General features: G+C 50.2%; 1 protein-coding gene across 2 annotated transcripts in view; it reads left to right on the forward strand.

Moving 5' to 3' along the window:
• ARHGAP45 (Rho GTPase activating protein 45) overlaps nucleotides 1-15,757 on the forward strand; it is a 46,101-nt gene that overhangs the window by 15,249 nt on the left and 15,095 nt on the right. For both annotated transcript variants that reach the window (XM_038384051.2, XM_038384050.2), the window contains exons 4-14: nucleotides 4,072-4,156; nucleotides 4,736-4,808; nucleotides 5,532-5,610; nucleotides 6,892-7,029; nucleotides 7,586-7,650; nucleotides 8,408-8,518; nucleotides 11,185-11,265; nucleotides 11,964-12,143; nucleotides 13,393-13,530; nucleotides 14,155-14,345; nucleotides 14,826-14,977. In XM_038384051.2, the coding sequence (XP_038239979.1) occupies nucleotides 4,072-4,156; nucleotides 4,736-4,808; nucleotides 5,532-5,610; nucleotides 6,892-7,029; nucleotides 7,586-7,650; nucleotides 8,408-8,518; nucleotides 11,185-11,265; nucleotides 11,964-12,143; nucleotides 13,393-13,530; nucleotides 14,155-14,345; nucleotides 14,826-14,977 (1,293 nt within the window). The remainder of the gene's footprint in view (nucleotides 1-4,071; nucleotides 4,157-4,735; nucleotides 4,809-5,531; nucleotides 5,611-6,891; nucleotides 7,030-7,585; nucleotides 7,651-8,407; nucleotides 8,519-11,184; nucleotides 11,266-11,963; nucleotides 12,144-13,392; nucleotides 13,531-14,154; nucleotides 14,346-14,825; nucleotides 14,978-15,757) is intronic.

Below are 15,757 nucleotides of genomic sequence, written 5' to 3' on the forward strand. Positions count from 1 at the left end.
GACCACATCGCTCTAAGAAACTCTCAGGGGGAGAGTCTTGTAACATTCATCACTGGGGGTGACAGGGACCTAGGGCCAAACCCAGGCCCCGCTGAAATCAGTGGGAACTTGGACCTTGACTCCAATGGGAGGTTTGGCCCTTTCACTCGTATTTTCCCCTTGGACACCACATGGCGAGAGGTGCTCAGGAGTCAGGCCATGATGTGTTTCCTGGAACTCTCAGTTCCGCTTCAGGGCTGGGACGGGGGTGCAATATTTGTGGTGAGTCCTTGTCTGTTGGAAAGCCACCCCTGGCTCCCCTGCCCTGACTGATATCGGGGTCTGGGCTCCCAGCTCTCTTCCATTGGGACAAAATCACTGCTGAAAGCTGTGTGTGCCGGGGGATGTCCTGAAGGCTGGTGCACGAGAACCACAGTAATTGGAGATGGACAAGGTCACTTGGTCCAAAACTACTAGGTCACCAGGTCTATCCCCCTGCAAAGGCAGGAGACGGGCTCTGATTCTCCTCTCCCTTCCACCACTTTCACATCGGTGTAATCCCATTGATTAAAAAGTGACAGGGGATGGATCACTTGATGATTATCTGTTCTGTTCATTCCCTCTGGGGCAACTGGCATTGGCCACTGTTGGAAGACAGGACACTGGGCTCGATGGACCTTGGTCTGACCCAGTATGGCCGCTCTTATGTTCTCATGCACTCACTCCAGATTTGCACCTGTGAAGCCTAAAAAAGGGCATCAGCCATAGGACTCGATTCTTCACTGCCCTGAGTCTTGTGTCATCATTTACACCTAGCCGAAGCGGGTGTGAAACGTCACCGGGTCAGAATTCTCCACTCATGCACGCTGGCCTCTTACCTTGCCACTGTAAATGACATCCCCAGACAGCGGAGAGTCCCACTCCCACAATGAGCCCACGGTACAACGCTGGGCTCTGCATCTGAACTTTCCCAGAGACTGGGGATGTTTGGATCCAGAGGTTTCGTACAGACCCCATCCCAATCAATAATAAACACTGGGTACTCAGAGCTCTGCAGAGGCCTGATTGTCCTCTCACTTACATTGGTGTGGATCGAGAGCCGCGCTGTTGAATTGAATGAAGTTCCTCACGTAAAGCCGGTGGGAGTGTAAGCTCTCTGGGCCAGTTCTTTGTTCTGTGTTTGTACTGCGACCAGCACACTTGGGTCCTGGTCTGTGACTCGGGCTCCAAGGCACTACAGCAATGGAAATAAAACAATAAGAAGTGAGATCAGAATCAGGCCCCCTGCCTACTCAAAGTGTGGGAGAGGGAGATGATCCAAGGCACAGATTGCAGCGTAGGGCCCAGCCCCTATTTTTATTATTATTTTGAAGCCCCCTGGAATGTCGCTAAGGGTTTGGTGCCTAGCTCCCGTTTGTTCCTTTCCAAATCTGACAGGTATTGTTCATGCAGCTAAGGCAATGCACAAATCGGCTATTAAACTGATATCGCATGTTGATCTGAGCCAAGGAGATAGGAGAACAGCAAATTCCTTCTTCAGAGGCATTTAGAAAAATGTGCCATTGACTAGGGTGGAAATACACCCCTGGGATTCTGATGAGTGGGACCCCGAGAAAGCAGTTTCCAGCCGTGCTGTTATTCTTGTCAATGTTGTTTGATGGGCCTGATTTTCAAAAATGGCCTGCAGATTCATGGGCATTATTATGCCTCCTCAACTAATGGCTGGTATTTGGGGGCGTCGCTACACAACTGTGGCTGTGATCCAGGAGGATTTCTAAATGCTGAACCTCAGTACTGGCTTCCCACTGGCGGTGCAAACTTGTGTCTGCAAAACTGGCGGCCAGGCTGAAAAACATAAGCCCAAGCTGGCCTATTTTCCAGCTAGTAGGAGAGAAACGTGCGTTCAGATGACATGAGGGGTACTTTGGGCTGATCCAAAGCACACTGAGGTCACTGAGAGTCTTTGGATCCAGGCCTTAGATTGTAAGGACTTTGGGGCGGGGGCAGTCTGTTATTACAAGGTGTGCAGTGTCTAGCGCAATGGAGCTCAGATTCATGACTGGGCCTTCTATGTGTGATGGCAATAAAAATCTTAAACCCGAATCACCATCGGCCAGTGCGGCCACTGTCTCCCAGACTCGGTTCTGTTGAGCTTGCCGGTAAAAAGGCTTCCAAGAGCTCAGTGTTACAACAGCAGTGGGGGAAGGGACGGCAGGCTTAACCACACACAGAGCAAAACATTTTGCGTCACTACCCTCATTTCCTGGACACCAAATAGTAACCACAAGGGACGGGAAGTTCCTCCATAGCAGGGTGGAACGAGATCTGCTGATCGGCTTGCTCAGTGATTGCCTGTCAGGGCCTCTGCATGGGCCGGGCTCTGTGGCATAGCAGTCATGGCAAGCACTGATGTGAGGCGTGTTTAAAAAATGAGGGGTTCCTCTAAGCCGTGCAGAGAGTTGACCTTGATGAGCGACGAGGTTGTGAGCCAGATTCTGGTCTTTTACCCTGGAATAGGCTTTAATTTTGCATCAACATGGCTGTAATATGCAGCCTAATCAGAATGAACATTTCACACCTACTTTGCACTGGTGAAAATGACTGCACCAGGGGTAGGGCAATGGAGAGCCAAGCCCAGGGTGCAGGGAATACAGAACTGGGCCCATTCTCTTTTTATCATTTCATGTTAAAACCTATAGCAATTCTACACTGATTCATGCAGGAGCAGACCACAATGATTCTGCCTCTGACCTATTCAGAATCCCTGGACTTGAACTAGATGGGATTAAAATTCTCCTTTTCTTTGGGATCTGGAGGATTCAGAGCTTGGGATGACGGCTCACGCTGCCAGGGTGATCCCTCCACTTGGCAGCTCTGCAACAGTACAAGCTGCTCGCTCACAGTCTGGGATTAGACCGGTTCTTTGATCAGCCTTTTCCATCTCAAAGCAGAAGGCTCTGAAGCCATAGTGCAGGAAATGCACACCAGTAACACAAAAAGAAAAGGAGTACTTGTGGCACCTTAGAGACTAACAAATTGATTAGAGCATAAGCTTTTGTGAGCTACAGCTCACTTCATCGGATGCATCCGATGAAGTGAGCTGTAGCTCACGAAAGCTTATGCTCAAATAAATTTGTTAGTCTCTATGGTGCCACAAGTACTCCTTTTCTTTTTGCAAATACAGACTAACACAGCTGCTACTCTGAAACCAGTAACACAGATTCATCTTATCTCTTATGGTAGCCCCAGGGGTAGCTGGGAATGATGGGTTGCAACTGACCTTAGGGGAAATCCAGACCAAGTATGAGGAAACTTCAACCTCCCAAGGGAAATGGTTGAAGCCCTATCACTGGGGAAATTAAAACTGGACTGGACAAAGCCCTGGGGAATATTCCATGGGAACAATCCAGAGCTAACCCTCCCCAGGGTGCTGGACCAGATGAAACCTAGGCAGGCCTTTCCCACCTCTAACAGACATGATTATATGTATTGCAGAGCTCTGCCCCCAGGGTGTCAAAAGCTGCCCTGCTAGTGCCTTAGAAACTTACTATGGCAATTAGCATAGAGAAGCTGGGTTCATAAAGCCAGACTGTTTTGTTGGTGGCACCTAGGGTACGTCTAAACTGAAAAAAGCCCTTGCAACAGCCAGTCTCAGAGCCCGGGTCAACTGTCTCGGGCTCACAGGACTCATGCTATAGGGCCAAAGATAGACATTCCTGCTTGAGCTTTTGCTCGGGCTCTGAAATCTGGAGAGGGGGGAGGTCTCAGCCCAAGCTCCAGCGCGAGTGGGGATATCTACACTCCCATTTTTAGCCCCATAGCAGGAGCCTTAGTCCACTGAACTGGGTTCTGAGACTTGCTGCCACGGGTTTTTTTTTGCAGTGTAGACACACCCTAGTTACCAAGGACAGAGGTACATGAGAATTGTCTAAGAGGGGCAGCTGAGCCTGAGAGCAGAGACTGGATGGGCTGCAAGGCTGCAAGGCTCACCCCTCTCTCCCTACGTCGGAAGAGGTCTGGGACCACCACCAGCAAATGGCTGTTCAGTAGGTGTCAGTCACAAAAGGGCTTTTGCTTTTCTTTCATTTCCAGGTTTCCACTATGAGTCCAACAATGAGATGGACAAGCGGGAGTTTGAGAAGGCTCTGGAGACCATCGCAGTCTCCTTCAGTAGCACGTAAGCGAACCTCAGCCATCGGCGGTCTGGAGGACTTGCCCCTCCCCTGCAACCTCAACTGTCCCCAACCCAGACAGGACATGCCGCTCCGCCCTGTCACTTTGCACACTCACACCTTGACAAGGGGCAGCTTTTACTGGCAATGGTGAAAGACCAAGTTTTTGGTGTGCAACCCCTCCCCCACTCCCTGCAGAGTCACAAGGTCCTGGGTGGCCCCTGGCTGGATGTCCTGGTCTGTTCCTTGTATCATTTACATCCATTACACCCACATTGCTATTGAGACCAGGAGGTCTGGTTCAGACAACCGCCTGGGCGGGGCTATTAAGATACCTCCAGTCTCCTCCTGCCACCGCTTCACCTTCATCTAAACTGTGGGGGCTACATCATTTGGGGGCTGATCCAATCCCCACTGATGCCAATAGGAAGACTCCAACTGAGCTGGATCAGGCCCTGGGGCCTGGCCCCTGGCAGACTCCAGGGACCTGCACTCTGAAGTGGTATGGAAGATCCTACTTGCTGCTCTCCTGTTAATAACTCTAACCGTGCTGACCATCCATGTCCTCCTGCCCCTTCTTCCAGCGTGTCTGAATTCCTCATGGGAGAGGTGGACAGCAGCACCCTGCTCTCGATACCCCCCAGCGACCAGAATCAGGTGAGTGACACTAGTTTCGTTCATGCACGTCTGGGTCAGCCTGCTCCTAAGTGGACCGAAGGGGGTTATCGCTGGGGTTTGCTTTTATTTCTGGTACACCGCCGTTCAGAAGCCCTGAACAGGCCCTGCTCGGCACAAAGAGAAGCAGCTACACACAGTCTCTGCTCAAGAACAAGTAGAGGTAACTAACCCAGAGCCTGGCTGTCTCAGCTTAGCCTAGAGGGCACTGACAGAGCTGTGCGGGGAACATCACACAGGCCTTGTCTGCTTGGTCCTGTACCTACTGCTATTCTTGCAGACAAGGAGAGATCAAAAGGGCACATGGTGCTTAGCTAGAGAGGTGACAGGCCCCTGAGAAGGACTTCAGCTAGGTCACTGGATGATCTTGTAGACCAAAGAGTGGAAGACTGAGAATCAGGGCTCTTGGTGTCTATTCTTGGCTCTGCTGCTGATTTACTGTGTGACTTGAGCAGGTCACTTAGTCACAGATACTCCCATGTCCCTGAGGGCCTTCATGTACAACCCCAGGGCTGCACTTGGCAGATCAAAAGAGTTTGCTCCTTTTTCTGGGCCTCAGTGAACATAGAGAACCGCCAGCAGCCCCAGGTTTCTATATCCATCTCCTGGTTTCTGAAAAACCCCCGTGGCAGCCTGCTCCCGTCTTCACCCGTTGCACCTACTTCTCACTCTTTAACGAGATCTTTTGCCTCCCCACCCAAACAGTCTATGGAGAACCTCTACGGAGGGATCCCTGGGCAGGGCACAGACGGCATGCCAGCCGGCATGGAAAAATTTGATCCAGGTGAGTGATGTTTCATCATCTCCAGTGGCTGGGTGCAAAATAAATCCTGCTGAGTGCAGGGAAGTCTGGGCAGCAGGACGAGCAGAGTGGCTCAGAGGACATGACATTCCCTCTCCATTATTAAGGTTCAGGGAGAAACGTGCCAGTGCAGCTCCCTGGGTTGCAGTGGTGCTGAATGCCAGCGTTCAGGATTGCGGGGCGCAAGCGACAAGTACATGAGGCTTCACTGCAGGTGTATTCCTGCCCCCTGAACCTGGCACCTTAAGGAGCACCAAAACAGTTAAAACTGCATTCTCCATGCCCACCAGAAAGCCGAGGGCACAAAGGGGCTGGTAACAAACACTTGCCATGAAATGTGCTGCTCGTGGCATTTCTCTGAGTCTTGGAGCCAGCAGGTGGTGGGCAAGTTCAGACAGGCAGCGTTCCTGCACACCGTCCAGTGGGTGCAATACCCATCCAGCCAACATCTCCTCCAAGACGAGAGATCCTCATCATTTTCACTACTGCTGCAATAGCACCCAACGGCCCCAACCATTCTGTGAGGCGCTGCATGAACACAGTGTAAGAGAGCATCCCTGCCCCGAAGAGCTTACAGACCAGACCAGACAACACAAGCTGGTGTGACAGAGGGAGTGGAACGGGGTGGAAAAGGGCAGAAGTAATAAGAACCCACTTTTCTATTGGCTGACTACATGCGTAATTTGCAGGGATCAAGCCAACTTGCTTATAAATGCTAGAAACATATCGGTAACCCTTACTATGCCCCCTGCCTAGCCACGATCAGCTGTAAATTCAATCCCGGCATGGCAGAACAAGTGGGCTTTGGAAAGAGGTTTGAAGGAGGGCAGGGTAACGGCTTGACAGGCTCGTTTGGGGAGAGCACTTCACGGGACAGCTCTGGCGAGTGGAAGAAACAGACAAACAGGTGACGGAAGCTGATGTCGTTGGCAGGCAACAGGCATCATGAGACACAAGCGTGGATTAGTAGGGTGGGGCAGGGTCGTGAAGGGCTTAAAGGAAAGCTCAGAAAGTCTGTATCTGATGCCATGGGGGAGGGTGACATGGGGGAAACCTGCAGTGGCTCAGGAGGTCAGTTCTGCTCCTTGGTGGAGCAACTGTGGTGGAGCTCTGCCTCTTTGATCCCTGCAGGACTCCTGGAAACCCCAAGACAATTTGGGTGTGTAAGTCAGTGGATGAGAGTGCTTGGCAGTAGCTTAATTGCCTGGCTAATTCTATATCTCCTCCTCCTCTCCCATCTTTCTCCGTGTCCCTCTGTCACAGTCCGTCTGTCTGCAGAAGAGGTGGACATCATGCTCCAGCGGTGTGAGGGCGGCGTGGAAGCTGCTCTCCAGTATGCCAAAAACATCTCCAAGTACATGAAGGACCTCTTCTACTACCTGGAGAAGAGGACCACTCTGGGTGAGTGGCGAGAGGACAGAGTCTGCTTCCCAAGATGCTGAATTCCTGAAGGCGGCATTGTAATGGGCCACAGTGCCATTCCCAGCTCCCATTGTCCTAGTATTTATTATGGGTTTGAGGTTGAAGGGACCCCTTGATCCAGAAATGGGTTGGGGACCGAGAGAGTCATTTATGGCCTAATGAACCAAGCACACACCTGGGAGTCAGGACTTGAATTCCATTCCAGAATTTGCCACTGACTCTGTATGATCTTGGGCAAGTCTCTTTGCCTCAGTCTGGCCTGCTATAAAATGATACCTGCCTTCCTGTGTAAAGCACTTTAAGATCTATGGATGAAGTAGATGTATGTGCATGCATAGAATTACTACCTTGATAGAAAAAGGTGAAGGGGTGTGTCTGTGTGCGTGTGTGTTTGTATAGGACCTAAGCTGTCTGCAGCACTGGCATTCTTTAATTTATATTCAGTGCTGAAATGACTGATCCACCACAATGAAACACAAAATCAGCAGGGCAAGGCCTTCTAAGTCCATCTTCACTTCCTTCCTTTCCTTTGCAGAGATGGAATTTGCCAAAGGACTGCAGAAGATGGTGAACAGCTGTAAACAAACGATCACTCAGGAGGTAGGTCAGAGCTCCTATGTAAGCACACCCCTTGTGTCGGGTTCCTGCATATGTGTGGGCCTTACTTACACCAGAAGCAAGCACTGGAAACCTCCCTGCTCATGAGAGAAACGCTGCAGTTCCAGAGCCTCACAGATTCAGCTAAGCAGTTCTAGGGTGTAATTTTTCAGAAGCATGCTGCACTGCCTAACTCGGCTCCGACTGCAGTCAGTGGAGCACTGAATTCAAAGGCTAAGCATTTCTGAAAATCTCACCCCTAAATTTCTAGGTATGGCGCTTCATTTTTGAGACTCCCTGCTCCCTCATGTCAAATCCAGGGGCCCAATTCCCCCACCCCCGGTCCAAGTAACGACCATTCACTTCAACTTGAACCCAGGCTCTGGGTCCCATAACAATACGACCTGTCTGGGTGAGCTATCTACCAGCCAGGCTAGAAGGAATTCCAGGAGGAAGTGGTTATGGTATAAAGTCATATTGCAGAGTTTTACAGGCACTCTGGTCTGAGAGCTGCTAGGGATGAGGTTACGCACTTCAAGCTCAACAGAACCTCTGACATTTTCCCTTCTTCCCCTTTGCACCGTGCTGATAGTACATGATTCATCTATATGTAAAAGCTAGCTATGGGCCTTTGCTGGCAGCACACAGACAGTCTGGGCCTCTCACTCTCCTCCACCCCCTGCCCCGCGGCTAGGACCATTTCTCTGCCATGTGCTCGCTGTGGCAGTGACTCTCTCGGGGGGTGTTTGTAATTTTCCAGCCACACATGCCGTTCCTGTCGATCTACTCGCTGGCTCTGGAGCAGGATATGGAGTACGGCGCCACGGTCGTGCAAACGGCTGCCACCTTGCAGAACCATACCTTCCTGCAGGTAGGAGAGATGCCCACACCCACAGCTGCATGGGATGCCTTGGTGCAAATGGCTGGAGAGATCCCCTGCATTTGCTTTCCCTGTTTGCTGTTTGATCTGCAGTGAACACCTGATGCCCCTGAGTTCCTGGCTTTGAAACAGGACATGCCCTCTCCTACTGGAAATGGCACCTGAGAATAACCCCTTCCCACTAGAGACTGAACATTGAAAGGTGGATAAGGAATTGGTTAAAGGGGAGACTACAATGGGTCCTACTGAAAGGTGAACTGTCAGACTGGAGGGAGGTTACCAGTGGAGTTCCTCAGGGATCAGTTTTGGGACCAATCTTATTTAATCTTTTATTACTGACCTCGGTACAAAAAGTGGGAGTGTGCTAATAAAGTTTGCAGTTGATACAAAGCTGGGAGGTATTGCCAATTTAGAGAAGGATCGGGATATTATACAGGAGGATCTGGATGACCTTGTAAACTGGAGTAATAGTAATAGGATGAAATTTAATAGTGAGAAGTGTAAGGTCATGCATTTAGGGATTAATAACAAGAATTTTAGTTATAAGCTGGGGACGCATCAATTAGAAGTAACGGAAGAGGAGAAGAAGCTTGGAGTATTGGTTGATCATAGGATGACTATGAGCCGCCAATGTGATATGGCTGTGAAAAAAGCTAATGCGGTTTTGAGATGCATCAGGAGAGGTATTTCCAGTAGGGATAAGGAGGTTTTAGTACCATTATACAAGGCACTGGTGAGACCTCACCTAGAATACTGTGTGCAGTTCTGGTCTCCCATGTTGAAGAAGGATGAATTCAAACTGGAGCAGGTACAGAGAAGGGCTACTAGGATGATCCGAGGAATGGAAAACTTGTCTTATGAAAGGAGACTCAAGGAGCTTGGCTTATTTAACCTAACTAAAAGAAGGTTAAGGGGAGATATGATTGCTCTCTATAAATGTATCAGAGGGATAAATACCGGAGAGGGAGAGGAATTATTTAAGCTCAGCACCAAGGTGGACACAAGAACAAATGGCTATAAACTGGCCACCAGGAAGTTTAGACTTGAAATTAGATGAAGGTTTCTAACCATCAGAGGAGTGAAGTTTTGGAATAGCCTTCCAAGGGAAGCAGTGGGGGCAAAAGATCTATCTGGCTTTAAGATTAAACTCGATAAGTTTATGGAGGAGATGGTATGATGGGATAATGTGATTTTGGTAATTAATTTATCTTTAAATATTCATGGTAAATAGGCCTGAGATGGGATATTAGATGAGTGGGATCTGAGTTACCCAGGAAAGAATTTTCTGTAGTATCTGGCTGGTGAATCTTGCGCACATGCTCAGGGTTTAGCTGATCGGCATATTTGGGGTTGGGAAGGAATTTTCCTCCAGGGCAGTTTGGAAGAGGCCCTGGAGGTTTTTTGCCTTCCTCTGTAGCATGGGGCACGGGTCACTTGATGGAGGATCCTCTGCTCCTTGAAGTCTTTAAACCATGATTTAAGGACTTCAATAGCTCAGACATAGGTGAGGTTTTTCACAGCAGTGGGTGGGTGAGATTCTGTGGCCTGCGCTGTGCAGGAGGTCAGACTAGATGATCAGAATGGTCCCTTCTGACCTTAGTATCTATGAATCTATGAATCTATGACTTTGCAGTGGTAGAAGTGCTGTCCTGTCACTGTCTTTATACCACAGGGTTTCTCTTTCAGGCACAGATCATCAGAGTTCCCTTTCACTCAACTAAGGCAGGGGTTGGGTTTGATATTTACCGGCGTCCCCTCTGTTACTGCTCCAAACTGGAGATGCGCCAGAATCAGAATCATGTATCCAAACTCCTGGGCTTTGGGGTGTTTGGATAAAGGGTCTCACAACCATCCCTAAGTTCAGCTAAACCAACAATTCATTTTCGCCATTCTCCAGCTCAGCTTAGGCCTCTTCAGAGTCGGTGTATTGTTCCCGGCATGGACAAAGTTACACGCGCTGGTCACTAGCAGAAAGCTGCTAGGTCCGGTCTGCGTGCCCAGGACAGTAGGGTAATGCATGGTTCTTTCACTGCCAGAGAGCTCCGTTTGCTTATGTCATCCTAAAGTGAAAATGAACAGGACAGCATCCACCTAATTTCGAGGTGTTTGTCCACAACACAGAATCGCCCTTAGTTCAGCATGATCAGTGATAACAACTCTTCTATAGCACTTCTCATTTGTAGATCACAAAGCCCCTTACAAAGGAAAGTATGTATCAGCATCCCCACTTTACAGATGGGGAAACTGAGGCACATGACTCCCCAATATCACAGAGCAAGCCAGAGATAGAACCCACATCTCTTGATGCTCTAGCCCAGTGACTTAGCCTTTGCACCACACTGCAAAGTCTGCTTACTAGAACAGGACCGGTGGGTAGGCAGGGCAGGTCAGGAATGAGTCAAGTGACCTGGCAGAGCTGTGTAGAGCTGCCCGTGCTATGAGTGGCTCGGTCTGGTGCTGGCAAGCCCTTGGGTTTATGAGCACTGCAATCCACTGTAAAGGAAACTGGTGCATTTGGAGGACCCAAGTAGGGCAGAGCATATGTAGGCACAGAGAGCAGCACGGGTCAAAAAGTCTGAGCTGTTCTGCCCCTGACTCCGCCCCCTACTGGCCTCAACTATAAACCATTCTGTTCCCCCCCACCACCCCCATTCCAGCCACTAGGAATGAGACGCCTTGAACATGAAAAGCGAAGGAAGGAGATTAAGGAGCAGTGGCACCGGGCCCAGAGGAAGCTGGTAGGTAACAAATAGTTGCAGCATGCCATAGGGTTGTGCCGTGATTGTATCCGGGCTGTGACAGCCTTCCCCAATCCCCCCGCATCTTGTCAATCATATTGTCAGATTCTTTGCCCCTCTTCATGCCGGCATTAGAAACAAGCATGCACTGGACTGATCTAGGATGGCCTCTTCAGTGAGCCTGATGGACGAGCAATGTGAGAAATGTGCATCCAAGGGACTGTAACACTTCTTCACCCCCCCCACCCCGTCATCCCCACCATCCCAGTGCTCCCAGGGGGCAGGAAAGTAGCTCTCCCATTGAAAGGAACTTTGCTCTTCCAATCCCCATGTCAGTTTCACTATAAGAGCACAGAACTGTTTCCTTATTACTTACCCTGCGGGAGTGCCTGGGGCCCTAGTTCTAGATCTGATCCCTACCGTGCTAGGTGCTGTACATATGCATAACAAAGAGCCAGCCTCTGCCCCAAAGAGCTTACAGTCTAAGTTTCCTCTCCTCCATGCTCATTCCTAGCCATATGTGTGCAGAATTGGTTAGTACTCAGCTTCATACCGTAATTCTGCAGTGGAGAATCTTCCGGGCCAACGAGGAGAGAACCCTGGGGCTAGGGAGGGGGCGGATAACATTCTCCTTGGACAGACAGACTTTTCCCTAGACCAGTTACCTTGGATCAAGATCCCAATTTTTTGTCTGGCAGCAAGAGGCTGAGACCAACTTGCGCAAGGCCAAGCAGATGTACATGCAGCGCTGTGAAGAACACGAGAAGGCCAAGTACATGACAGTGAAGGCTGAAGAGGAACAGCAGAGCACCAGCAGCAACACCACCACCAAGACCCTGGACAAGAAGAGGCGGCTGGAGGAGGAGGCCAGGAATAAGGTGAGGGTCAGGGAGGTGCTAGGAGAACATCACTGTTTGGGATGTTGAGTTTGGGATGTTGAGTGGGCAGGGAGCCTTTCGTGTCCCAAACACCGTACATCTCCAAACCATCCTTTCCGCCAGAAACACATCCCAGACTACCAGTGTTTCTGCTCCACACCTGACCAGAGGGACTGATGCTGAATCACTCACTAACCAGAGCCTCTGGTAGATCCCAACCCTCTGCACCAGCCCAGGACCACCTGGGTCTCTCACCAGGCTGAACAGCAGTGCCACTGAACCAATCTGCTATCACCTTCCTATTGTAACCAGGTGTTTTAGTTCACTGGCTCCAATTGTATTGCGAATTCGCTGCCCCTGACAGCCATTGAAATGAGTTTGGCAGGACTTGACACAGATGCTGTATCCAGTTCTGGTGTCCACAGTTCCAGAAGGATGTTGATAAATTGGAGAGGGTTCAGAGAAGAGTTGTGAGATTTATTAAAGGATTAGAAAACCTGCCTTATAGTGACATACTCCAGGAGTTCAGTCTATTTAGCTTAACAAAGCGAAGGTTAAGGGGTGATTACAGTCGATACATACCTACATGGGGAACAAATATTTGATAAGGGGCTCTTCAATCTAGCAGAGAAGGAATAACATCATTCAATGGCTGGAAGTTGAAGCTAGACAAATTCAGACTGCAAATAAGGGGTAAATTTTTAACAATGAGGATAATTAAGCATTGGAACAACTTACCGAGGGTTGTGATGGATTCTCCATCACTGAGAATTTTTAAACCAAGACGGAATGTTTTTCTAAAAGCTCTGCTCTAGGGATTATCTTGGGGGGAAAGCTATGACTTGGTGTTACACAGGAAATCAGCCTAGATGATCACAATGGTCTGGCTTTGGAACCCATGAATCCTAGCAGATAAGTGTCTGCATTGAAAGAACTTCCCCAGCTGGTCTTGTTGGCAGCTGTCCCAGCATAGAAGCCAAGGATGAGTGCAGGAGTGCATGGGGAACGGCCGGGGGTGCTTGCCCCAGCGTTGCCCTGGCTGCTGCACCTGGTATGTGACTCAAGGACTTCATTCTCCAGGGCAGTCAGTGCTAAATGCTCATCAGAATTGTCTGGGCAGGAGGCACTGTAGGGTAAGTGCCACCCAAGGGGCAAAGGAGGTGGTGTCCATGCCTGGAGGGTTTCTCTTCCTTCCCTGCCCTCCGGCCACTGGGCAATTAGCACCTCACACTTTCTCGGGTGCTTTCAGGCAGAGGAGTCGATGGCCACATACCGGACCTGCATCGCAGATGCCAACACACAGAAGCAGGAGCTGGAGGACACCAAGGTGAACGTCCTGCGGCAGATCCACGAGCTGATCAAGCAGAGCGACCAGGTCATGAAATCGGTGAGTAGGGCTCGCTGGCTTGAGGCAGCCGCCTGGGGGAGAGAGGTAGGACCGTACTCAGCCTCGTCTGCACACATTGCTGTGCGAAGCCCAGATCTTGCTGTGTTATGCCAAAAGCACCTATGCTCCCACTTGGTCTGGCTGCTCCTCTCTCTGTAGAAGAGAGGGTGAAGAGGAGCAAACCTGAGATAAAGTTCTTTCCAATACCTCTGCCAAGACTTAAAGCTAGAGGTAACCAAGGGAGCTCTGCCTAACACAGCGTCCCAGGGTCCCGGCTGCATGTCTTACACGGAACGTTGACTCTCTGGCACTAGCATGCAGAGTCTCAAAGGGCTGCTTCCGAACACACCATGTATTCAGGTTTCAGAGTAGCAGCCGTGTTAGTCTGTATTCGCAAAAAAGAAAAGGAGGACTTGTGGCACCTTAGAGACTAACAAATTTATTTGTTATTATATTATTTGTTATTTCAGCATAAGCTGAAGTGAGCTGTAGCTCACGAAAGCTTATGCTCAAATAAATTTGTTAGTCTCTAAGGTGCCACAAGTCCTCCTTTTCTTTTTTGCGACCACATGTACATTCACACATACCCCTGCACCCCTCTCTGAGTCTCTCTCTCTATTTCAGGCCACAATCTCCTTCTACCAGATCATGCACATACAGACAGCTCCCCAGCCTGTCCACTTCCAGACCTTGTGCGAGAGCAGCAAGCTGTACGACCCCGGGCAGCAGTACGCCTCCCACGTCAAGCAGATGCAGCGGGGAGACGAACCCGAGACCCAGTATGACTTTGAACCCTACGTGTCGCAGAACGCCTGGTAGGGAGAGCCCCCTTTCAAAATAATCTTCTCTGCTGCCTGTGACCCTTCCTCTTGGAGAGGGGCTATGAGCTACTCTCAGTGCCAGTGCTCCTGCATCATGCTGTACAGCGCTTTCTGCTGGGAGAGGCTAGCCTGGGAATATCTGGGAGTCCGCCACGCAGCTAGCACTCCTGCCCTGCTTCCTTCAGCATCTCCTGCTGGAACAGGCTAGAGAGGATTGCAGAGCTCCCAATAGCCATAGCTTCCCTGCTCCCCCCCAGCAGCGTCACCTGCTGGTGTGTCCCACCCCCTCACCAAGGGTGCGGTGCGGGCTGGCAAGGAAGGTGCTGACTGGTGAGGCAGGCTGTTGGATATGTAGGATACTAGGGTGATGCGGTCCCAGAGTGGGTGACTGCAGCGGCTGGCGAGTTGTCGCTGAACATCCCCTTCCTCTCCGCCCAATCGAATGATCCCTTTCACCTTCCTTCTGGCCATCAGGTCCCCCTGCATCCGGCCACGGAAAGGCAGCTTTAATGCCAGTGACTTCAGTTGTACCGACGGGGCTGCACCCTCCAAGGACGGAGGCGTCTCGGAGGGAGGGGCAGCGGCGAGGGAGCAGCAAAGTGGGACCGTGAACGTGGAACGGAGAGGTGAGCTCCTGGAGAGCAGTGCCTGGGGGAGCAGGTCAGACACTGTGTCCTCTAATGAAGAGCTGCCCCCCCACACACTTTATTCTCTAGCAATACGATCTGGGGCAGAGTGAGTTCTTCCGTCTGCAGAGAACAATTCCTCTGCAAGAGCCCATCCGTGTGTGGGGCAGAGGAATGGATCAGGGATCCAAAGTGAACATCATTTACCAAGCAGACCCTTGGTCCATCCAGCCTGGTATCCCTCCAGCTACCCCTCCCAAACAGACCCCTGGTCCACTGACTCTAGGGTCTCCATCAGCCCCTGCCAACCATCTAGTCCCATATCCTGTCTCCAACTGCAGCCCACGCCGGATGCATTAGAGAAAAGGCTCTGGATGCACATGATTCTTTTGATACTATTAGGTGGCAATTGTTCTTCCTGACCCCAACCACTCATAAACTAGTGCCCTGAAGCACCGAGAGCGCTCGTGCTTGTATCTTTGCCAGCATACTCGGCTAAGTCCTTTGGGAACAGATTTAAGAATTATATTAAGATGATATTAAAATAAAAAGAAAATGGTACAGAGTTTAAGCATAGAAGTTTCTATATAACGTACAGATTATAGCGTACAGGGAATAACGTACAGATTAGCAAGGGGTGCGAAGTTTGGTTTAGGATTGGATGGTGTAAAGAATACATAATACTAAATACAATGGCAGCTACAGCTTCTTATCAGGCCGGGGAGATCAAAGCCATTGAGGATGTTTAACACCTTTGCTGTCCTTCAGATCCCTCCGTCT

This window comes from Dermochelys coriacea, chromosome 25 (genome assembly GCF_009764565.3).
Source record: "Dermochelys coriacea isolate rDerCor1 chromosome 25, rDerCor1.pri.v4, whole genome shotgun sequence".
Taxonomy (NCBI): domain Eukaryota; kingdom Metazoa; phylum Chordata; order Testudines; family Dermochelyidae; genus Dermochelys; species Dermochelys coriacea.